Genomic DNA, 24,564 nt, shown 5'->3' with positions numbered 1-24,564 from the left:
TACAGGATGATCAGCTTGCTCCACGTGGGGCTCACAGTCTTCACCCCCAGTTTACAGATGAGGTAACTGTGGCACAGAGAAGTTAAGTGACTTGCCCAAAGTCACACAGCTGATAAGCGGCGGAGCCGGGATTAGAACCCACGACCTCTGACTCCCAAGCCTGGGCTCTTTCCACTAAGCGACGCTGCTTCTCTATGTCCAACTCGATTGTCCCGTATCCCAGCGCTTAGTACAGTGCTTAAAAGATAGTCAGCACTTTGCAAGGATCGTAAAGAATGAATCCATCATCTCTCCAAATTTACTCTTCTTTATCCCAGTACAGTCAACATCACCAGTATCTCCATTTTAGAAACTCACAACCTTGGTTATGTCTTCCCAGTGTTTCTTCATCTTTCCACCCTTTCACCATCCCCCTAATCTAACAAGCCCTCATCTTCCTGTCGACTACTGTAGCAATCAATCAATCAATCAATCGTATTTATTGAGCGCTTACTGTGTGCAGAGCACTGTACTAAGCGCTTGGGAAGTACAAGTCGGCAACATATAGGTAGCAACTTCCTAATAGGTCTCCCCTGCTTCCAGCTTCTTCTCTTTTCAATCCATCCTGTACTACCTGGACTATATTCCCCAAATGTTTGAATGCATAAGCCGCTTCCTCGTACGCCTCAAATTGCTGCCCATTTTTCCTACCGAATTCCCTTGGATTCGAGGGTCTCCGTCACCTGCCGCTTAGTGGAAAGAGCAAGGGCTTTGGAGTCAGAGGTCACGGGTTCAAATCCTGGCTCTGCCAACTGTCAGCTGTGTGACTTTGGGCAAGTCCCTTCACTTCTCTGTGCCTCAGTTACCTCATCTGGAAAATGGGGATTAAGACTGTGAGCCCCCCGTGGGACAACCTGATCACCTTGTGAATCCCCAGCACTTAGAACAGTGCTTTGCACATAGTAAGTGCCTAATAAATGCCATCATCATTATTATTATTCTCCTGCTACGGCCTAGTTGGCTGTCCTTGCCCCTCCCAAGCCATCGGCCTAAATATACCTCAACTACTCCCTCCTATCTCCAATCCTTTGTGCAACCCCTACTCTGACTGGAACATCCTCTGACCTTCACATCTACAAAATCACACCCCTCTCTTCCTCAATCAATCATATTTCTTGAGTATTTACTGTGTAAATTGGGCAGAGTTCAAAACAGTGCTTGCCCACAAAGACCTTACAGGGTAGGAGAGTTTCCTCCAAAGATTTCGTAAAAAACGCCCGCACTTGGAGGCCTTCCCAACTAATCTACCTCCCTAGTTTGATTATCTCCCTAGCCACTCTTAATTATTACCTGTATATCAGCTTACTCCAATTATTCAGTTATTTATTTCTTTTGTTGCTACCTGTTGTATATGCATTTTCCCTTTTGTGCTCACTGTGTGTATGCTCTCTGTGTTGGCCTGTCTCGCTCACCAGATTGAAAATTCCCCGAGAACTCATTGTTTTTATTTTTATTGTCTGCTCTCAAGTGCCTGATATAGAGCTCCTGCGTGTAGTGGTTACCCCGGGCCTGGGAATCAGAAGGTCATGGGTTCTAATCCCAAGCCTGTCACCTGTCTGCTGTGTGACCTTGGATAAGTCAAGTCACTTCTCTGTGCCTCAGCAACCTCATCTGTAAAATGGGGATGGAGACTGAGCGCCCCATATGGGACAGGGACTGTGTCCAACCCGATTTGCTGGTATGCACCCTTGTGCTTAATGCAGTGGCTGGCACATATTAAACACTTAACAAATACCGTAATTATTATTATGGTATTACGGTAGCAATGGGATAGATACATGGTAATCAGGTTGGATACAGTCCATGACCCATATCAATCAATCAATCAATCGTATTTATTGAGCGCTTACTGTGTGCAGAGCACTGTACTAAGCGCTTGGGAAGTACAAGTTGGCAACATATAGAGACAGTCCCTACCCAATAGTGGGCTCACAGTCTAAAAGGGGGAGACAGAAGCTAATACACAACATACGTTTTCAGTTAATGTGTGATCATTTTTAATTTCAGAATTATTGTAGATTCTTTGACCACATGGACTATAAAAAGTGACTTTATTTCCTTGGTGATAATGATAATAATAATAATAATAATAATGATATTTGTTAAGCACTCACTGTGTGCAAAGCACTGTTCTAAGCACTGGGGAGGCTACAAGGTGATCAGTTTGTCCCACGTGGGGCTCACAGTCTTCATCCCCATTTTACAGATGAGGTAACTGGGGCACAGAGAATCAGTCAATCAATCAGTCATATTTATTGAGCACTTACTGTGTGCAGAGCACTGTACTAAGCGCTTGGGAAGTACAAGTTGGCAACATATAGAGACAGTCCCTACCCAGCAGTGGGCTCACAGTCTAAAAAGTTAAGTGACTTGCCCAAAGTCACACAGCTGACAGTTGGCGGAGCCAGGATTTGAACCCATGACCTCTGACTCCAAAGCCCTTGCTCTTTCCGCTGAGCCACGCTGCTTCTCTAGATGGTATCTGTTATGTGCCAGGCACTGTACTGAGCGCTGGGGAGGATACATGCAATCGAGTTGGACTCAGTCCCTGTCCCACGTGGCGCTCATAGTCTCAAGCCCCATTTTCCAGATGGGGTAACTGAGGCCCAGTGAAGTGACATGTCCAAGGTGACGCAGCAGACAAGTGGTGGAGGTGAGATTAGAACCCATGACCTTTGTGATCCTGAAATGGATCCACTTCTCTGGGGATAGCATCAGGCACCTGCTGAGGTACTTTTTTTATTGTATTAGTTAAGCGCTTACTATGTGCCAGGCAGTGTTCTAAGCAATGGGTTAGATACATGGTAATCAGGTTGGATACAGTCCATGACCCATATCAACCAATCAATCAATCAGTCATATTTATTGAGCACTTACTGTGTGCAGAGCACTGTACTAAGCGCTTGGGAAGTACAAGTTGGCAACATACAGACACAGTCCCTAACCAATAGTGGGCTCACAGTCTAAAAGGGGGAGACAGAGAACAAAACCAAACATACTAACAAAATAAAATAAATAGAATAGATATGTACAAGTAAAATAAATAAATGAGTAATCAATCAATCAATCAATCAATCAATCGTATTTATTGAGCGCTTACTATGTGCAGAGCACTGTACTAAGCGCTTGGGAAGTACAAATTGGCAACACATAGAGACAGTCCCTACCCAACAGTGGGCTCACAGTCTAAAAGATATCTGTACAAACATATATCCATATATACAGGTGCTGTGGGGAAGGGAAGGAGGTAAGATGGGGGGATGGAGAGGGGGACGATGGGGAGAGGAAGGAAAGGGCTCAGTCTGGGAAGGCCTCCTGGAGGAGGTGAGTTCTCAGCAGGGCCTTGAAGGGAGGAAGAGAGCGAGCTCACAGTCTTAATCCCCCCCCCTTTTTTTTATAGATGAGGGAACTGGGGCACAGAGAAGTTAAGTGACTTGCCCAAGGTCACACAGCAGACCAGTGGCAGAGCTGCGACTAGATCTCAGGTCCTTCAGACTAGCAGGCTCATGTTCTATCCACTAGGCCACGATCCCTCGGATCCAATGGCCTTAGGAGTGATTGCTCCAGATGGAAGCGGGTTGGGCTGGTCCACCCATCAATCAGTCAGTGGTGTTTATTGAGCGCTTAAAGTATATTCTGTACTAAGCACTTGGGAGAGTAATAATAATAATAATAATAATAATAATAATGGCATTAAGTGCTGTGCAAAGCACTGGGGAAGTTACAAGGTGATCAGGTTGTCCCACGGGGGGCTCACAGTCTCAATCCCCATTTTATCATCATCATCATCAATCGTATTTATTGAGCGCTTACTGTGTGCAGAGCACTGAACTAAGTGCTTGGGAAGTACAAGTTGGCAACATATAGAGACAGTCCCTACCCAACAGTGGGCTCACAGTCTAAAAGGGGGAGACAGAGAACAAAGCCAAACATACTAACAATATAAAATAAATAGAATAGATATGTACAAGTAAAATAAATAAAAAGAATAACACATGAGCTCTCAGTAGGGCCTTGAAGGGAGGAAGAGAGCTAGCTTGGCGGATGGGCAGAGGGAGGGCATTCCAGGCCCGGGGGATGACGTGGGCCGGGGGTGATGTAACTGAGGCCCAGAGAAGTTAAGTGACTTGCCCAAAGTCACACAGCTGGCAAGTGGCGGAGCCACGATTGGAACCCACGACCTCTGACTCCAAAGCCTGGGCTCTATCTACTGAGCCACGCTGCTCCCTGTCCATAAGGTAGTTACAATCTACAGGGACAGACAGACATTAAAATAGGTTCGGGATAGGGGAAATAGTAGCATATAAGCTCAATCAATCAATCGTATTTACTGAGCGCTTACTGTGTGCAGAGCTTGTTGTGCGTAGCTAATGTTTATTGTTTGTGGACTCGCCCGAGCGCTTAGTACAGTGCTCTGTACACAGTAAGCGCTCAGTAAATACAATTGAACGAATGAATAGTCCCACCCTAAATCCAAGTAGCCAGGATGGAACCAGACTGGATTCATGAAAGCAAGGCAGGGACCTTTGGGCAACTTGTCTTGAGATTTCTGGGGGAAGGATGATTATCTGCCCCCTTTTAGACTGTGAGCCCACTGTTGGGTAGGGACTGTCTCTATATGTTGCCAACTTGTACTTCCCAAGCACTTAGTCCAGTGCTCTGCACACAGTAAGCGCTCAATAAATACGATTGATCCTCTAAAATGTGTCAAGTAGATCGTCTCAAAAAGATCATCGAAACCTCTCACCAGCTGACATCCAGGTATCGAAGACTGCGGTTTAGATACAATGCGTCGCACAACCGCTCCATACCAAAATTCTTCATGTCATGCTTGCACATGTGCAGTTCAAGAAGGTGGGAGTTTTCTCTTAACATATGGCTGACGTGGACCGTGGGCTCTTCCTAAAAATTGAGACTTCATTTTATTCAGATTGCAGCTCAACGTACACATTTCTCCATTACAACAACTTGGTGACATATTGCTGTGACGGTTTTCAAACGTACGTCGACCTCCTCTCCAGGACTCCAGCACCTGTTATGCCCTTCGTTTCCTCTCCAAAAAAAAAAAAAATACTGGAGTGGCATGTTCCTGGTTCTGAGAAAAGGAGAGTGGCTTCCTTTTTTTGACAGATTTACCCTGTCCCTCGAGAAAAATCTGCTCAGCTATTGCGGCTTAGTGTAGACAGCACAAGACTAGAAGGTGGCTTGGCCACTGGCCTGCCGGGTGACCTTGAGGAAGTCCCTTAATCTTTCTAAGCTTTGGTTTCCGCATCTGTAAAGTGGAAATTCATTCATTCAGTCGTCATCATCATCATCATCAATCGTATTTATTGAGCGCTTACTATGTGCAGAGCACTGTACTAAGCGCTTGGGAAGTACAAATTGGCAACATATAGAGACAGTCCCTACCCAACAGTGGGCTCACAGTCTAAAAGGGGGAGACAGAGAACAAAACCAAACATACTAACAAAATAAAATAAATAGAATAGATATGTACAAATAAAATAAATAAATAGAGTAAAAAAATATGTACAAACATATGTACATATATGCAGGTGCTGTGGGGAAGGGAAGGAGGTAAGATGGGGGGATGGAGAGGGGGACGAGGGGGAGAGGAAGGAAGGGGCTCAGTGTGGGAAGGCCTCCTGGAGGAGGTGAGCTCTCAGCAGGGCCTTGAAGGGAGGAAGAGAGCGAGCTTGGCGGATGGGCAGAGGGAGGGCATTCCAGGCCCCGGGGGATGACGTGGGCCGGGGGTCGATGGCAGGACAGGCAAGAGCGAGGTACGGTGAGGAGATCAGCGGTGGAGGAGCGGAGGGTGCAGGGTGGCCTGTAGAAGGAGAGAAGGGAGGTGAGGTAGGAGGGGGCGAGGGGATGGGCAGCCTTGAAGCCCAGGGTGAGGAGTTTCTGCCTGATGCACAAATTGATTGGTAGCCACTGGAGATTTTTGAGGAGGGGAGTAACATGCCCAGAGCATTTCTGGACAAAGATAATCCGGGCAGCAGCGTGAAGTATGGATTGAAGTGGAGAGAGACACGAGGATGGGAGATCAGAGAGAAGGCTGATGCAGTAGTCCAGACGAGATAGGATGAGAGCTTGAATGAGCAGGGTAGCGGTTCGGATGGAGAGGAAAGGGCGGATCTTGGCAATGTTGTGGAGCGGAGACCGGCAGGTTTTGGTGACTGCTTGGATGTGAGGGGTGAATGAGAGAGCGGAGTCGAGGACGACACCAAGGTTGCGGGCTTGTGAGACGGGAAGGATGGTAGTGCCGTCAACAGAGATGGGAAAGTCAGGGAGAGGACAAGGTTTGGGAGGGAAGACAAGGAGCTCAGTCTTCGACATGTTGAGCTTTAGGTGGCGGGCGGACATCCAGATGGAGATGTCCTGAAGGCAGGAGGAGATGTGAGCCTGGAGGGAGGGGGAGAGAGCAGGGGCAGAGATGTAGATCTGGGTGTCATCAGCGTAGAGATGATAGTTGAAGCCGTGGGAGCGAATGAGGTCACCAAGGGAGTGCGTGTAGATTGAGAACAGAAGGGGACCAAGCACTGAACCTTGGGGAACCCCCACAGTAAGAGGATGGGAGGGGGAGGAGGAGCCTGCAAAAGAGACTGAGAAAGAACGACCGGAGAGGTAAGAGGAGAACCAGGAGAGGACGGAGTCTGTGAAGCCAAGGTCAGATAGCGTGTTGAGGAGAAGGGGGTGGTCCACAGTGTCAAAGGCAGCTGAGAGGTCGAGGAGGATTAGGACAGACTAATTAGGCTTAGTCGTATTTCTTAAGCACTTACTGTGTGTGGAACACTGTACTAAGCGCTTGGGAGAGTACAATACAATAATAAATATACACATTCCCTGCCCAGAACGAGCTCGCAGTCTTGGGGTGAGGGTATGGGGCGAATAAAAATTGACTATAAGACTTTTTTGTAGGGCAGAGACTGTGTATCGGTGATCTGATGACCTTGTATTCATTCACTCGGTCATTCAGAGAAGCAGCGTGGCTCAGTGGAAAGAGCCAGGCTTGGGAATCAGAGGTCATGGGTTCCAATCCCGCATCCCCACATGTCAGCTGTGTGACCTTGGGCAAGTCACTTCACTTCTCTGAGCCTCAGTTCCCTCATCTGTAAAATGGGGATTAAGACTGTGAGCCCCACGTGGGACAACGTGATCCCCTTGTATCCTCCCCAGTGCTTAGAACAGTGCTTCACACATAGCAAGCATTTAACAAATGCCATTATTATTATTATTAATCATATTTATTAAGCGCTTATTATGTGCAAAGCACTGTACTAAGCACTTGGGAGAGTCCAATACAACAACAAACATCCTCTGCCCACAACGAGCTCATAGTCTAGAGCGGGAGGCAGACATTAATATACATAAATAAATAAATGATATATACATATGTGCTATGGGGCTGGGAGGGAGGTTGAATGAAGGGAGGAAGTCAGGGTGATGCAGAAGGAAGTGGGTTAGGGTTAGGGTCTGTTGGGTTATCGGGAGAGAGGCCTGAGAGAATAATAATAATGATGGCATTTTTTAAGCACTTAGTATGTGCAATGCACTGTTCTAAGCGCTGGGGAGGTTACAAGGTGATCAAGTTGTCCCACGGGGGGCTCACAATTTTAATCCCCATTTTACAGATGAGGTAACAGGCACAGAGAAGTGAAGTGACAATAATAATAATAATGGCATTTGTTAAGCGCTTACTATGTGCAAAGCACTGTTCTAGGCGCTGGGGGGATAGAAGGTGATCAGGTTGTCCCACACGGGGCACATAATCTTCATCCCCATTTAACAGATGAGGTAACTGAAGCCAAGAGAAGTGAAGTGATTTGCCCAAAGTCACACAGCTGGCAATTAACTGAGCCCCTTCCTTCCTCTCCCTCTTGTCCCCCTCTCCATCCCCCCCACCTTACCTCCTTCCCTTCCCCACAGCACCTGTATATATGTTTGTACATATTTATTACTGTATTTATTTTACTTGTACATATCTATTCTATTTTGTAGTATGTTTGGTTTTGTCTCCCCCTTTCAGACTGTGAGCCCACTGTTGGGTAGGGACTGTCTCTACATGTTGCCAATTTGTACTTCCCAAGCGCTTAGTCCAGTGCTCTGCACACAGTAAGCGCTCAATAAATACGACTGATGATGAATTAACGGTTGAGGGATTTGAACCCATGACCTCTGACTCCAAAGCTCTTTCCACTGAGCCACGCTGCTTCTCAGAACGCTTCTCATGCTTCTCAGAGAATCGGACAGTGACTCCAAATGTCTCCCAAACCCACCGAGCTGAGCCCCCACAATAATCGTACACGTAAAGAGCGGACTTTTAAACTAGATCCAAATGACCGCACTTGACCATTACACAGGTGTTCTTTTCTCTAATATTTTAACTCAACTATCACCCAGGTGTTCTATTCTCTAGTGTTTTGCGGCAGGCATCTCGTATAGATGGACAGTGCTGGGGGAAATAAAACTCACAAGCACAGCCTGGCAGATCCTCAGCACCAGGAAAGCCAAGGAAAGGAAAGGAAAGCCAAGCCGGTTGCCAGAGAGCAAGGAACAGCCAGCCGTTTCCACAGAGTCCCAAGAAGTTCCTCCTCTGGCTCTCATTCCCAGGAAACTCTGGGCACGGGGAGGCCTTCGTCATGTCACGTGAGAAGGTCATGGCTTCTAATCCCGGCTCTACCGCCGTTCTGCTGTGTGACCTTGGGCAAGTCATTTAACTTCTCTGTGGCTCAGTTGCCTCATCTGTAAAATGAGGATTGAGACTTTGAGCCCCATGGGGGACATGGACTGTGTCCAACCTGATTTGCTTGTACCTGTGCTTGTTCCAGTACCTGGAACCTAGTAAGTGCTTAACAAACACCATAATAATAATAATAATTATTATTATAATTAATGCCATCACCCCATTTATTTCCATTTTTACCCCCTTGAAAAGCATGGGAATCTTTAAGGGGATTCAGCTAATAGGCCCAGCCCTTCTAGGCCATGTGCTGAGATTGGGAGGGTCTGCCCGATGCTTAGCTCATTCACAGAAACCATGTGACTTAGTGGAAAGAGCCCGGGCTTGGGAGTCAGAGTCATGGGTTCTAATCCTGACTCTGCCATGTGTCTGCTGTGTGACCCTGGGCAAACCACTTAACTTCTCTGTGCCTAGTTCCTTCATCTGTAAAATGGGGATTAAGACTGTGAGCCCCACGTGGGACAACCTTGATTACTTTGTATCCCCCCAGAGCTTAGAACAGTGCTTGGCACATAGTAAGTGCTTCCCAGACTGAGCCCCTTCCTTCCTCTCCCCCTCGTCCCCCTCTCCACCCCCCCATCCTACCTCCTTCCCTTCCCCACAGCACCTGTATATATGTATATATGTTTGTACATATTTGTTACTCTATTTATTTTACTTGTACATATCTATTCTATTTATTTTATTTTGTTAGTCTGTTTGGTTTTGTTCTCTGTCTCCCCCCGTTTAGACTGTGAGCCCACTGTTGGGTAGGGACTGTCTCTATATGTTGCCAACTTGTACTTCCCAAGCGCTTAGTACAGTGCTCTGCACACAGTAAGCGCTCAATAAATACGATTGATGATGATGAACAAATACCAACATTATTATTATTATTATTATTCTCTGTGCCTCAGTTACCTCATCTGTAAAATGGAAATTAACATTGTGAGCCCCATGTGGAACAACCTGATTACCCTGTATCTACCCCAGTGCTTAGAACAGTGCCCGGCACATAGTAAACACTTAACAAATACCATAGTTATTATTGTTAATAATACTAATTGATTGTGTTTTCTGAGTGCTTACTGCATGCAGAACATTCATTCATTCAATCGTATTTATTGAGCACTTTGTGCAGAACACTGTACTAAGCGCTTGGGAGAGTACAATATAACAGAGTTGGTAAACACATTCCCTACCCACCAGGGCATTGCTTCAAAAAGGAGTCTGAGCTAGCCTGATTCATTCATTCGTATTTACTGAGCGCTTACTGTGCAGAGCACTGTATTAAGGCCTTGAGAAATCAATCATCAATCGTATTTATTGAGCGCTTACTATGTGCAGAGCACTGTACTAAGCGCTTAAAGTACATTACAACAATAAATAGTCACATTCCCTGCCCACAGCAAGGCTATTCCAGGACTTACGTGATATGGAGGTTTCAACAGCAACGGGAATTGTTTATACTTATGCTTGCTATTTGTTTTTTGTTTTTTTTTTTTCTTCATGGTACTTGTTAAGTGCTTGCTAGGTGCTTGGCGCTGTCCCGAGAAGCAGCGTGGCTCAGTGGAAAGAGTACAGGCTTTGGAGTCAGAGGTCATGGGTTCTAATTCTGGCTCCACCACTTATAATAATAATAATAATGATGGTGTTTGTTAAGCGCTTACTATATGCAAAGCACTGTTCCAAGTGCTGGAGCTGTGTGACTTTGGGCAAGTCACTTCACTTCTCTGGGCCTCAGTTACCTCATCTGTAAAATGGGGATTAAGACTGTGAGCCCCCCGTGGGACAACCTGATCACCTTGTAACCTCCCCAGCGCTTAGAACAGTGCTTTGCACATAGCGCTTAATAAATGCCATCAACGTTATTATTACCGAGAGCCGGGGTACATCACAAAATAATCCGGTTGGATACAGTACCTGTTCCGATTAGGGCTCAAAGTCATAAACGTGAGGTAACTAAGGCACAGAGAAGTTCAGTGACTTGTCCAAGGTCACAGAGCAGACAAGAGAGGGATTCAGAATTAGAATCCAGGCCCTCTGACTCCCAGGCGCCCGGCTCTTTTCACTAGGTGAAGCTTTTTCAGGTCAGCGCAACATTTTTTTTTTCCAGTCGTATTTATTGAGCACATACTGTATGCAGAAAACTATACGAAGCGCTGGCAAAGTACAATACAGCAATAAAGAGAGACATTCCCTACCCATGGTGGACTCACAGTCTACTGGGGAAAGACATATCAATACAAGTAAATGAGCATCAATATAAATAAATAGAATTAGATATGTTTGGTTTTGTTCTCTGTCTCCCCCTTTTAGACTGTGAGCCCCCTGTTGGGTAGGGACTGTCTCTATATGTTGCCAATTTGTACGTCCCAAGCGCTTAGTACAGTGCTCTGCACATAGTAAGCGCTCAATAAATACGATTGATGATGATGATGATGATAAACCTAAGTGCTGTGGGGCGGGGAGAGGGGGGGAGGAGAAAAGGGAGCGAGTCAGGGTGACACGGAAGGTCGGGGAGCTGAGGAAAAATGGGGCTTAGTTTGGGAAGGCCTCTTGGAGGGGATGTGCCTTCAGTAGGGCTTTGAAGTGGGGGAGATTAGCGGATGTGTGGAGGGAGGACATTTCCAGGCCAGGGGGAGGACGTGGGCCGGGGGTCGACGGTGGGACGGGCGAGAACGAGGCCCAGTGAGGAGGTGAGCGACTGCAGAGGAGCGGAAGGTACGGGCTGGGATAGAGAAAGAGAGAAGGGAGGGGAGGTAGGAGGGGGCAAGGTGATGGACAGCTTTAAAGCCAATAGTGAGTTTTTGTCAAGAGTGAATGGGATTGATGGCAAAACTTTTATTGACTGAAACATGGAACTGTTTCTAAAATGAGTAGAAAATCAATCAACTGCATTTGAGTGCTTACTGTGTACAAAGCATTAGACTAACCTCTTGGGAGACTGTGAGCCCACTGTTGGGTAGGGACTGTCTCTATGTGTTGCCAATCTGTACTTCCCAAGCGCTTAGTACAGTGCTCTGCACATAGTAAGCGCTCAGTAAATACGATTGATTGATTGATTGATTGGGAGAGTATAACAGAGTTGGTAGGCATGTTCCTGGCCTCCAATGAGCTTACACTCTAGAGGGGGGAGACAGATATTTATATCGATCAAGTAAGTACAGATATATGCAAAAGTGCTGTGGGGCTGAATAACCTTCTCACTAGGCCTGTCCCGCCGTCGACATCCACATCCTACCTCTGGCCTGGAACTCCCTCCCTCCTCACATCTGCCAAGCTGGCACACTTCCCCCTTTCAAAACCCTACTGAAAGCTCACCTCCTCCAGGAGGCCTTCCTAGACGGATCCCCCCCTTTTCCTCTGCTCCTCCTCCCCTCCCCATCTCCCCGACTAGTTCCCTCTGTTCTGCCCCCCTCCCCTCCTTACAGCACTTATGTAGATATGTACATATGTATTATTCTATTTATTTTACTAATATGTATGCATTTATAATTTTATATTGATGCTATTGATGCCTGTTCACTTGTTTTGATGTCTGTCTTCCCCCTTCTAGACTGTGAGCCTGTTTTTGGGTAGGGATTGTCTCTATTTGTTGCTGAACTGTACTTTCCAAATGCTTGGTACAGTATTCTACACACAGTAAGCACTCAATAAATACGATTGAATGAATAAAGGGTGAAAATCCAAGTGCAAAGGTGCCACATAAGGGAGTGGGAGAAGAGGAAATGAGGGCTTAATCAGGGATGACCTCCTGGAGGAGATGGGCCTTCAATAGGACAAGTGGGGCGAGTCATTGTCGCAAATGAAGAGGAAGGGCATTACAGGCCAGAGGCAGGATGTGGGCAAGAGGGTAGTGGCAAATTAGGCAAAATCCAGGTAAAGTGAGAAGTTTAGCATTAGAGGAACAAAGTGTGTGGGCTGGATCGTAGCAGGAGAGTAGCAAGGTGAGGTAGCAGGGGGCAAGGTGATTTGAGGGATTTAAAACCAAAGGTGAGGAGTTTTTGTTTGATATGGAGGTGGTCGGGCAGCCACTGGAGATTCTTGAGTGGGGCCTGAACGTTTCTGTAGAAAATGATCCGGCAGCAGAGTGAAGTATGGACGGGAGTGGGGAGAGACAGGAGGCAGGGAGGTCAGCAAGGAGGTTGATGCAGTAATCAAGGTGGGATAGGATACGTGCTTGGATCAAAATAATAATAATAATAATAATGATGGCATTTGTTAAGCGCTCTCTATGTGCAAAGCACGGTTCTAAGCGCCGAGGGAGGATACAAGGTGATCAGGTTGTCCCACGTGGGGCTCACAGTCCTAATCCCCATTTTACAGAGGAGGGAACTGAGGCTCAGAGAAGGGAAGTGACTTGCCCAAGGTCACACAGCAGACGTGGCAGAGCCGGGATTAGAACCCACGACCAATTAATGTGGTTGGTCAGGGCCGATTTTAACAATGCTGTGAAGGTGGAACCGACAGGGTTGGGTGACACTGAATACGTGGGTTTAATGGGAGGGATGAAGTGAGGATAACACCAAGGAATGTGTCTACCGACCTTATTAAATTGGACTCTCCCTCGCACTTAGTACAGCGCTCAAGAAACACCATCGGTCCACCTGGCTCTCCCACTAGACTGTAAGCTTGTTACGTGCAGGGAACGTGTCACCTAATTGTCTTATATTGTACTCTTCCAAACGCTTAGTACCAGGCTCTACACATAGCGCTCAATAATTGATTGATTTTGGATTAGCGTGGTAGCTGTCTGGATGGAGAGGATTGACTTTGGATTAGCATGGAAGCGGTCTGGATGGAGAGGAAAAAAAGCATGGATTTTAGTGATTCGAAGGTTGAACCAGCAGGATTTGGTGAGAGAGAGACTCTATGGATTGAATGAATGAAAGATGAGTCGAGGATAACACCAAGGTTACGGGCTTCTGAGACGAAGGATGGTGGTGGTGTCTGCAGTGATGGGAAAGTCAGGGGAGGACAGGGTTTGGGTGAGAAGATAAGGAGTTCTGATAAAATCTGAAAGAGCATTTTGTAGTTAAGTCCTTTGGCATTGGCTCAAAACATCCACGTTCTCTGAGAATAATGAGCTGATCCCTCTTGCCAAAATAAGAATCTGAAGATTTTGTTAGACTGTATAATCATCATAAAAATGATATTCCAGCAATTTGATGATATGCCCTTTTCCTACCAAAAATAATTTCTTGTGTTAGGCCATGAACCATTCCAGTTCACACTTCAGGAATACAGATGGGTGCTTTAGAAAAAAATTCAAGAGAGGTATTGAGTTTCTAACAGAAAGGATGACAAGCTGTATGTTTTAATGTATTTCTATTTCTGCAGGTTTCCAGCTACTTCCTAATTGAGCACAATTACTCCAAATCCCTACTTCTGATGTGCCAAGAATATATTTACGTAGAATGTGTGGAAAATGAAGTCATGCCATCTCATCCTCTACACTCTTTTTTATTATTCCTGGCTGCTTCAGAGGCAGAAAGAAGACTGATCACATTTTTAAAAATTACATACTATGACCTTGGAGCAATTTTTTTTAAATGAAATAACTTCATTTGAAATCCTTTTGAGCTTAGAACAGTGCTTTGCACATAGTAAGCACTTAATAAATGCCATTATTATTACTGTTTTGAGATTCTGTGCATATTATTTTGTTGATAAGTGTAACTATTTTACTTGTACATATTTACTATTCTATTTATTTTGTTAATGATGTACATTTAGCTTTAATGCTCTTTGTTCTGATGACTTAACACCTGCCCACGTTTTGTTTTGTTGTCCGTCTCCCCCTTCTAGACTGTGAGCCGTTGTTGGGTAGGGACCGTCTCTATGTGTTGCCAACTTGTACTTCCCAAGCGCTTAGTACAGTGCTGTGGACACAGTAAGCACTCAATAAATATGATTGATTGATTGATTGATTGATTTAAAATATTCTGGAGAATAGAAACCAACGCCCCTCCCCCCCTATTAACTTTTGTATATTTCACTCAGTTTGAATGTAGAGGAATGCAAATGATAGCCCCATTTTCACAGTCTCACATATGTTAGCGTTAGTTTTTTAGTAGAAATATCATTTTCAAAACTCTTTAATCTAAGCCGTAAAACATGTTCCAAGCTGAAATGTAAAATATTCTGTTTGTGACATTTCTGAAATATCTTCAGATGATAATTCTGGCACCTATCCAATTCTGAATTGTTGCAGGGAATAACATGCTAACAGACATGAAATAATCCTAAGACTTATTCCTGAGTTCTTAGTTAACTTTTTTATGGCAAAGAAATGAAATATTTTGGGAGCAATAAGCAGTGTAAAATTTATTGAGAAAATTAATACCAAATTATTTTGAATATATATATATATCAAAATAATTTGGTATTGATTTTCTCAATAAATTTTACACAGCTTAGTATAGTATATATATATATATATATATATATATATATATATATATATATATATATGTATATTACAAACTCTTTTTCCAGTTCTTGGCCTTTCTGCAGAACTGCTTTATACTGATAAATTGGAAATACTGACTTTGGCCATGCACACAACTTAATTATGCAGCTCAAAGAGGCTTAAGGTTTCCTTTTAAGATTTCCTCCAACCCATGACTAGGTGTTCTATGAAATTCATTCATTCATTCAATCAATCGTATTTATTGAGTGCTTACTGTGTGCACAGTCTTCTAGACTGTAAGCCCACTGTTGGGTAGGGACCGTCTCTATATGTTGCTGACTTGTACTTCCCAAGTGCTCAGTACAGTGCTCTGCACACAGTAAGCGCTTAATAAATACGATTGAATGAATGCAGAGCACTGTACTAAGCGCTTGGGAAGTACAAGTCGGCAACATATAGAGACGGTCCCTACCAACAATGGGCTCACAGTCTAGAAGGGGAAGAAATTGTACCAGTGATTTCTTTTTCCCCTGTAGGTAATCTCCTACAGGGAAGGAAGCCTTTTTATATTTTATTCCATGCCCAGTAGGATGTCATTTGAATGCATAGGTGATTATAATAATAATTATAACTGTGGTATTTGTTAAGCATTTACTATGTTCCAGGCACTGTTCTAAGCACTGGCATAGATGCAAGGTTGGACACAGTCCCTGTCCCACATGGGACTCACAGTCTTAATCCCCATTTTACAGATGAGGGAACTGAGGCACAGAGAAGTGAAGTGACTTGCCCAAGGTCACCCAGGAGACAAGTGGCGGAGGTGGGATTGGATCTCAGGTTCTTCTGATTCCCAGGGCCGTGTTCTAGCCACTAGAGTATGCCGAGTTTGAGAGCTACTCTCTAGTGCTTGGAGTTGGGTACGGGTCAGCTCTGGCCTTTGGGGGCCATGTCAAAAGCAGAACCTGACTACGTCCAACCTGATTGCTTGTGTCCAACCTCAGCACTTAGTATAGTCCCTGGCACCCAATAAGCGCTAAACAAATACCACAATTATTATTATTATTATTATTATCGTTACTAGATACCCCCCTGACACTCTGCAATCCCTTGTTTCAGGCCGGGGTGAGCCTAGGTTAAACCAGTAGCTGATCCAAGTCAGATTTTTTGGGGGTGCTGGAGCAGCGTGGCTCAGTGGAAAGAGCCCGGGCTTTGGAGTCAGAGGTCGTGAGTTCAAATCCCAACTCCGCCAATTGTCAGCTGTGTGACTTTGGGCAAGTCGCTTCACTTCTCTGGGCCTCAGTTACCTCATCTGGAAGCCCCCCGTGGGACAACCTGATCACCTTGAAATCTCCCCAGCGCTTAGAACAGTGCTTTGCACATAGTAAGTGCTTAATAAATGTCATTATTATTATTATTATATGCGGAGTGGTTTCACTCATACACACACATACACACACACGCGCACACACACACACACACACACACATTTTTTCCTGGGTCACTAAAGCCGTACCTCGTATACAGATCAAGCAAAGAATCCTCACCCTGGGCTTCAGGGCTGTCCGTCCCCTCGCCCCCTCCTACCTCACCTCCCTTCCCTCCTTCTCCAGCCCAGCCCGCACCCTCCGCTCCTCTGCCACCGCTAACCTCCTCACTGGGCCTCGTTCTCGCCTGTCCCGCCGTCGACCCCCGGCCCTCGTCCTAACCCTGGCCTGGAATGCCCTCCCTCCACACATCCACCAAACTAGCTCTCTTCCTCCCTTCAAAGCCCTACTGAGAGCTCACCTCCTTCCCAGACTGAGCCCCCTTTTCCCCCTCCTCCTCCCCATTCCCAACCTCTGCCCTACCTCCTTCCCCTCCCCACAGCACTTGTATATATTTGTACAGATTTATTACTTCATTTATTTTACTTGTACATATTTATATTCTATTGATTTTGTTAATGATGTGCATATAGCTATAATTCTATTTATTCTGATGATTTTGACACCTGTCTACATGTTTTGTTGTCTGTCACCCCCTTCTAGACTGTGAGCCCATTGTTGGGTAGGGACCATCTCTAGATGTTGCCGACTTGTACTTCCCAAGTGCTTAGGACAGTGCTCTGCACACAGTAAGTGCTCAATAAATACGATTGAATGCATGAATACAGATAGCCTCACAGCTATAGCATTGAGCCCAGACCCACTTCTGATTCATGGCCTGAGACTCTGTTTAGGTGGGGGACTTCTGACATATGGGACTAGCCAGTACAAAGTAGCATCTGTTCCCCATAAGCACTTCGATTCATTCAATCATATTTATTGAGCGCTTACTGTGTGCAGAGCACTGTACTAAGCCCTTATTCACCCCTCCTGCAGACCCACAAAACTTATTTTCCTAGCTATCTGGAATTTGTTGACTGTCTGTCTTCCCCTGTAGTCTGTAAGATCCTGTACGCAGGAATCATCTATACCTATTCTTACTTGTACTCTCCCAAGTTCTCTGTACAGTGCTTAGCGTAGAATAAGCACTCAATAAATACCATTGATTGTTTGATTGATAGCATACTCTGAGTGTATCCCAGACCTGCCTCCTTGCCCTCCATTTGGGGGAAGGGCGCTTCAGGGATTCAAGGATTGTCCCCAGTCCTAAGCCTTTTGGGTTGGACGGGGCTTCCCAAAAGGATGAGAGGACACAAAAGAGTCCTCTAAGCGACTCTCAGGGGTGCGTCCTGTTGAAAGATGTTTGTTTTTCATTTTCTTAACTATTCCTCAGACTTTAATTTTATGGGACTACTTAAAACAACAAAACGAATTCCCTTGGTTATAAAATGTTCACTGTTTATTTCATCTATTTATCCTGTTTGTACAATCTGTGCCTCCTGACTTAAGTCAATCAATTGTATTGAATGTTTACTGTGCGCACAGCACCGTACAAAGTGTTTGGGATAGTACAGTATAGCAGAGTTGGTGGACACATTCCCTGCCTACAAAGAGCTTACAGCCCAGAGGGGTAGACAGACATTTATATAAATAAATGATGGATATTCATTCATTCAACCATATTTATTGAGCACTTACTGTGTGCAGAGAACTGTACTAAGTGCTTGGGAAGTACAAGTTGGCAACATATAGAGACGGTCCCTACCCAACAGAGGGCTCATAGTCTAGAAAGGGGAGACAGACAACAAAACAGAACATATTAACAAAATAAAATAAATAGAATAGTAAATATGTACAAGTAAAATAGAGTAATAAATCTGTACAAACATATATACAGGTGTTGAGGGGAGGGGAAGGAGGTAGGGCGGGGGGGTGGGGAGGGGGAGAGGAAGGAGGGGACTCAGTCTGGGAAGGCCTCCTGGAGGAGGTGAGCTCTCAGTAGGGCTTTGAAGGGAGGAAGAGAGCTAGCTTGGCGGATGTTGGGAGGGAGGGCATTCCGGGACAGGGGGAGGACGTGGGCTGGGGGTCGACGGCGGGACAGGCGAGAACGAGGCACAGTGAGGAGGTGAGCGGCAGAGGAGCGGAGGGTGTGGGCTGGGCTGGAGAAGGAAAGAATGGAGGTGAGGTAGGAGGGGGCGAGGGGATGGACAGCCTTGAAGCCCAGGGGGAGGAGTTTTTGCCTGATGCGCAGATTGATTGGTAGCCACTGGAGATTTTTGAGGAGGGGAGTAACATGCCCAGAGCTTTTCTGCACAAAGATGATCCGGGCAGCAGCGTGAAGTATAGATTGAAGTGGGGAGACACAGGAAGATGGGAGATCAGAGAGGAGGCTGATGCAGTAATCCAGTCGGGATAGGATGAGAGATTGAACCAGCAGGGTAGTGGTTTGGATGGAGAGGAAAGGGCAGATCTTGGCGATGTTGCGGAAGTGAGACTGGCAGGTTTTGGTGATGGATTGGATGTGAGGGGTGAACGAGAGAGCAGAGTTGGGGATGACAACAAGGTTGTGGGCTTGTGAGATGGGAAGGATGGTAGTGCCGTCAACAGTGATGGGAAAGGGAGAGGGTAGGATTTGGGAGGGAAGATAAGGAGTTCAGTCTTGGACATATTGAGTTTTAGATGGTGGGCAGACATCCAAATGGAGATGTCTTGAAGACAGGAGGAGACACGAGCCTGAAGGGAGGGAGAAAGAGCAGGGGCAGAGACGTAGATTTGGGTGTCATCATATGTACATTAGTGCTGTGGGGATGAGCAAAGGTTGAATAAAAGGTGCAAGTCAGTGCAAAGATGATACAGAAGGGAGTGGGAGAAGAGGAAATGAGCGCTTAGGGAAGCACTCTTGGAGGAGATGTGCTTTTAATAAGGTTTGAATTTGGAAGAAGTGATTGTCGGATATGAACGGGGAGGAAGTTCCGGGCCAGAGGCAGGACATGGGCGAGGGGTTGCGGACTGGATTATAGTAGGAAATCAGGGAGGTAGGGTAGGAAGCGGCGAGGTGACTGAGTGCTTTAAAGCTAATGGTAAGGAGTTGCCGTCTGATGCAGAGGTGGAGACGGCCACTGGAGGTTCTTGAGGAGTGGGAAAACATGAGCTGAACTGTTTTTAGGAACATGATCCGGGCAGCAGAGTGAAGTGTGAACTGTAATGGGAAAAGACAGGAGGCAGGGAGGTCAGCTTGGAGACTGATGCAGTAATCAAGGCGGGATAGGATAAGTGTTTGGATTAATGTGGTAGCAGACTGGATGGAGAGGAAAGGGCAGATTTAAGCCACGTTGGGAAGGGTGAACCAACGGGATTCGGTGACATATTGGATATGTGGATTGAATGAGAGAGCTGAATTGAGCATAATGCCAAGATCAATCAATTGATGGTATTTATTGAGCCCTTATTATGTGCAGAGCTCTGTACTAAGTGCTTGGAGAGTACAATACAACAGAATTAGCAGACATGTATCCTGCTTATTAGTTTACAGTCTAGAGGGGGAAAGCCCAGATTATGGGTTTGTGAGATAGGGAGGATGGTGGTGCTGTCTACAGTTATGGGGAAGTCAAGTGGGGGGGACAGCATTTGGGTGGGAAGATAAGGAGTTCTGTTTTAGACTTGTTAGGTTTGAGGTGTCAGCTGGACATCCAAGTAGAGAAGTCCCGAAGGCAGGAGGAAATGCGAGACTGCAGAGAGAGAGAGAATCAGAGTTGGAGATGCAGATTTGGGAATCATCCATGTATAAATAGTAGTTGATGCCATGGGAGCGAATGAGTTCTCCAAGGGAATGTTTGTAGATAGAGAATAGAAAGTGACCAAACTGAACTTTGAGAGACCCCCACATTTAGGGGGTGGGAGGCAGAGGAGAAACCCATGAAGGAGACTGAGAATGAGTAGCCAGAGAGATAGGAGGAGAACCAGGAGAGGACAGAGTCGGTGAAGCCAAGGTTGGATAACGTTTCCAGGAGAAGGGGGTGGTCCACAGTGTCGAAGGCAGCTGAGACGTCGAGGAGGATTAGGATGGAGTAGTGGCTGTTGGATTTGGCAAGAAGGAGTTCATTGGGGACCTATGAGAGGATGGTTTCTGTGGAGTGAAGGGAGCGGAAGCCAGATTGGAAAGGGTCAAAGAGAAAATTGGAGAAGGGGAAGTGGAGTCAGCAGGTGTAAAGAACTCAAAGATTTTGGAGAGAAATGGTAGGAGGTTGATAACTAGAGGGATCAGTGGGGTCAAGGAAGGGTTTTTTTTTTAAGATAGGGGAGACATGGGCATGTTTGAAAGCGGAGGGGAAGAAGCCAGGGGAAAGTGAACAGTTGAAGACAGCAGTCTGAGAGCAAAAAAAAGGAGGGGGCATGCAATTTTCTAAGGTGTGATGGGATGGGGTTAGAGGCACAGGTGGAGGGGATGGATTTCGAGAGGAGGCGGGAGGTCTCGAGATACGGCTGGGAAAGATGGGAGAGTTGAAAAGGGGGCAGAAGAAGGGAGGGACTGGGAAGGAGCAGGGGAGGTTTTAAGGAGATCAACACCTGGTGGTTTCAATTTTCTCAATAAAGTATGTAGCCAGCTGAGGATAGGGCAGAGTTAAAGCAAGCAAGGATGAAAGTCAGGTGAATGAGGTTGGCCTGGTAGCTGGATTTTCATCAGCAGAGCTCTGCAACTCATACACAGGAGATAAGAAAGTGGATTGCGGAGGTGGCCAATGGCCGTAGGTTAGCGGTACGAGATTGTTGAAGGAATAGTGGAGCATGTAAGTTGGGATCACCATGACGTAAATTTCTTGAGAGCAGGCATAACAATGCCTGTAAATCTCATTATTGGTAGTAGTGATTATTACGTTACTTATCACTTATGGTAATAATAATAGTCTTTGTTTGGGTATTTAAGTGCATTGTGCCCTTACTGCGTGCCAAGCATTGTACTAAGTGTTGGGGTCGATGCAAAACAATCAGACCAGGCAGAGTTCCTGCCCCACATGGGGCTCACATTCTAAGGGATTGTATTTGTATTCAGGATTTCCTTTAAAACAAAAGGATGCTTCCTTTAAAATAAAATTTTAGAATACGTGCAACAGTGGGAAAATTTCTACTAATGACAAGTTGTACATAGAACTCACTGTTGATTAATTTACAGTACGTACCTCTTGGCTGTAGAGGATAGGGCGATTTAAGTTTATCCCCTTGATTGCTCGGTTTTGAATTAGTACCGTTGCTAATGCAATCAAGCTTTGTGTACCCTGAAAATGAGAAAATTATTTAAGAAATATATACAATATATAACCAAGCTCCTGAAAACATATGTATGAGAATCCTTTGGCAGAAGACATATTTTGAAAGGATGAAAAATGCTAATTCAAAAATTAAACATATAAAGCATGCTAGCATTAGAACAAACACATTTGTCATTATCTTATCAATGTTTCCAAAGGACTAATGTTGCTCAAACACTAAATAATATATTACTGCATTATTTTACTAGCTACAAACTTTCTGTTGCAACTGGCTATATATAGACAGTCTATATATCTATGTCTATGTATATATATGTATGTGTGTTTATATGTGTTTGTGTGTGTGTGTGTGTGTGTATATATATATATATATATATATACACACTTATACACACACATATATATTTTTATTTCAATCAATGAAATTTATTGAGCTCTTACTATGTGCAGAGCACTGTTCTAAGCACTTGGGAGAGTACAATGCAACAGAATCAGCACACGTTCCCTGCCCATAATGAGCATATTCATTCATTCATTCATTCAATCGTATTTATTGAGCGCTTACTGTCGCAGAGCACTGTACTAAGCGCTTGGGAAGTACAAGTTGGGAACATATAGAGACGGTCCCTACCCAACAGCAAGCATACAGTCTAGAGGGGAAGACAGACATCAATATGAATAAAGAAGTAATTTATAATAATTTATCTACCTACAGTATGTTATATCCATCCATTGTCGTATTTATTGAGCGCTTACTGTGTGCAAAGCACTGTACTAAGCGCTTGGAAAGTACAATTTGGCAATACACACATATAATAATAATAATAATAATAATAACACTTGTTAAGTGCTTACTATGTGCAAAGCACTGTTCTAAGCGCTGGGGAGGTTACAAGGTGATCAGGTTGTCCCACGGGGGGCTCACAGTCTTAATCCCCATTTTACAGATGAGGTAACTGAGGCCCAGAGAAGTGAAGTGACTTGCCTAAAGTCACACAGCTGACAATTGGTGGAGCCGGCATTTGAACCCCTGACCTCTGACTCCAAAGCACGTGCTCGAGCCCGCTGTTGGGTAGGGACCATCTCTATATGTTGCCAACTTGTACTTCCCAAGCGCTTAGGACGGTGCTCTGCACACAGTAAGCGCTCAATAAATACGATTGAATGAATGAATGAATGAATACTGAGCTACGCTGCTTCTCCATATCTGATCTGGGAGTGTGAGGATGATGCTTGCTATTGAATAAGAAGAAGAATGGCATTCATTAAGTACATACTTGTGATCATCACTGGGTTAGATTAACAGACACAGTTTGTCTATTTAAAATTTATTAAAATTAATAAGAGAATTGAGGAACAAAGGGATTTTAAGACTAGCATAAGGAAAGGTGCACATAAATCAGTGTCAGAGCTGGGGCTAGAGCCCAAGTCCCCCAGCATGCTACCCTTCTACAGGGCAGTTTTCAAACTTCAGAGATGAGGAAGATTAGAAAAAAGTTATCAACACTACAATATTAGCAGCTCAGTGGCTTCCCATCCTTGACAATCTTGTTTCTGTCTTGTTCCATAGACAGGGAAGGCCTAAGGTTCCAGACAGCGGCATCCCTCACCTTCCACACTTCCTTTCCAGGGTCTGTACAATCCTCTCACTCATACTTCTGGATTCGGGAAGCAACATGGCCTAGCGGAAAGAGCACGGGCCTGGGACTCAGAGGACCCGGATTCTAATTCCAGCTCCGCCGTTTGTTGTGTGAGACAGTAAGTCCCTTGCGTGGCTCAGTGGAAAGAGCGCAGGCTTTGGAGTCAGAGGTCGTGGGTTCAAATCCCAGCTCCGCCAGTTGTCAGCTGTGTGACTTTGGGCAAGTCACTTAACTTCTCTGCGCCTCAGTTCTCTCATCTGTAAAATGGGGATTAAGACTGTGAGCCCCACGTGGGACAACCTGATCACCTTGTAACCTCTCCAGCGCTTAGAACAGTGCTTTGCACATAGCAAGTGCTTCATAAATGCCATTATTATTATTTATTTATAACCCTGATATCTCTATGCCTCAGTTCCATCCTCTGTAAAATGGGGATTAAAGCTGGGAGCCCCAGGCGGGACATGGACTGTGTCCAAACTGATAATCGTGTATCTACCTCAGCTCTTAGTACAATGCCTGGCACATAGTAAGTGCTTAACAAATACCATGAAAACATACACAAAAGTTAGAGTTTGGTGGGAGTTGAGAGGTAATAAATGGAGATAGTAAGGAGTTGGAAAGCCACTGTGTGGATGAGGCAGAGCCAGCTGCCCCCTAAATCTGGCAGATTTGGATGTGTTTGAATGTTTCCAGGTTCCCACACAACAACTCCATTTTGGGCCAGGGCATGCTGCGTGGTAACCAGTGCGCTCCCTAGGAAGACTGGTATCCCAGGACCCCCAGACCTCTTCCTTCCTTCCCCTCGCACCCTATTTCCTGACGCATACCTAACTTTCCTAATGTTACATAACATCACTATTGATATAGTCTTTCCAGAAATCCGTACTCACCAGATCACAGTCTCCCAAATCTAGTTTCTCCAGTGACGAGTTAATTTGCAGCATTTCCGCAAAATGCATTCCACCCTTATTGTCAATCTTGTTTCCAGTCATTCTTAGGTGTTTGAGAGTTTGGTTCCCCTAAGTAGGAAAATTTTGGTGCTCAGATTCTCAAAGATTAACGTAACAGTCCTCTCAAAACAATCTGGACTGTAATTCTATCCTACCTCTTACCTCTC

General features: G+C 45.2%; 1 protein-coding gene across 2 annotated transcripts in view; it reads right to left on the bottom strand.

The window, feature by feature from the left end:
• LRRC34 (leucine rich repeat containing 34) overlaps positions 1 to 24,564 on the bottom strand; it is a 49,938-nt gene that overhangs the window by 10,929 nt on the left and 14,445 nt on the right. For both annotated transcript variants that reach the window (XM_038743808.1, XM_038743817.1), the window contains exons 6-8: positions 24,338 to 24,466; positions 21,718 to 21,813; positions 4,787 to 4,941 (exon numbers count right to left, since the gene is read on the bottom strand). In XM_038743808.1, the coding sequence (XP_038599736.1) occupies positions 4,787 to 4,941; positions 21,718 to 21,813; positions 24,338 to 24,466 (380 nt within the window). The remainder of the gene's footprint in view (positions 1 to 4,786; positions 4,942 to 21,717; positions 21,814 to 24,337; positions 24,467 to 24,564) is intronic.

The sequence above is a fragment of the Tachyglossus aculeatus genome, chromosome 1 (genome assembly GCF_015852505.1).
Source record: "Tachyglossus aculeatus isolate mTacAcu1 chromosome 1, mTacAcu1.pri, whole genome shotgun sequence".
Classification (NCBI taxonomy): domain Eukaryota; kingdom Metazoa; phylum Chordata; class Mammalia; order Monotremata; family Tachyglossidae; genus Tachyglossus; species Tachyglossus aculeatus.
The sequence above is the reverse complement of the archived record's forward strand: the minus strand, read 5'-3'. Positions and strand labels throughout refer to the sequence as shown.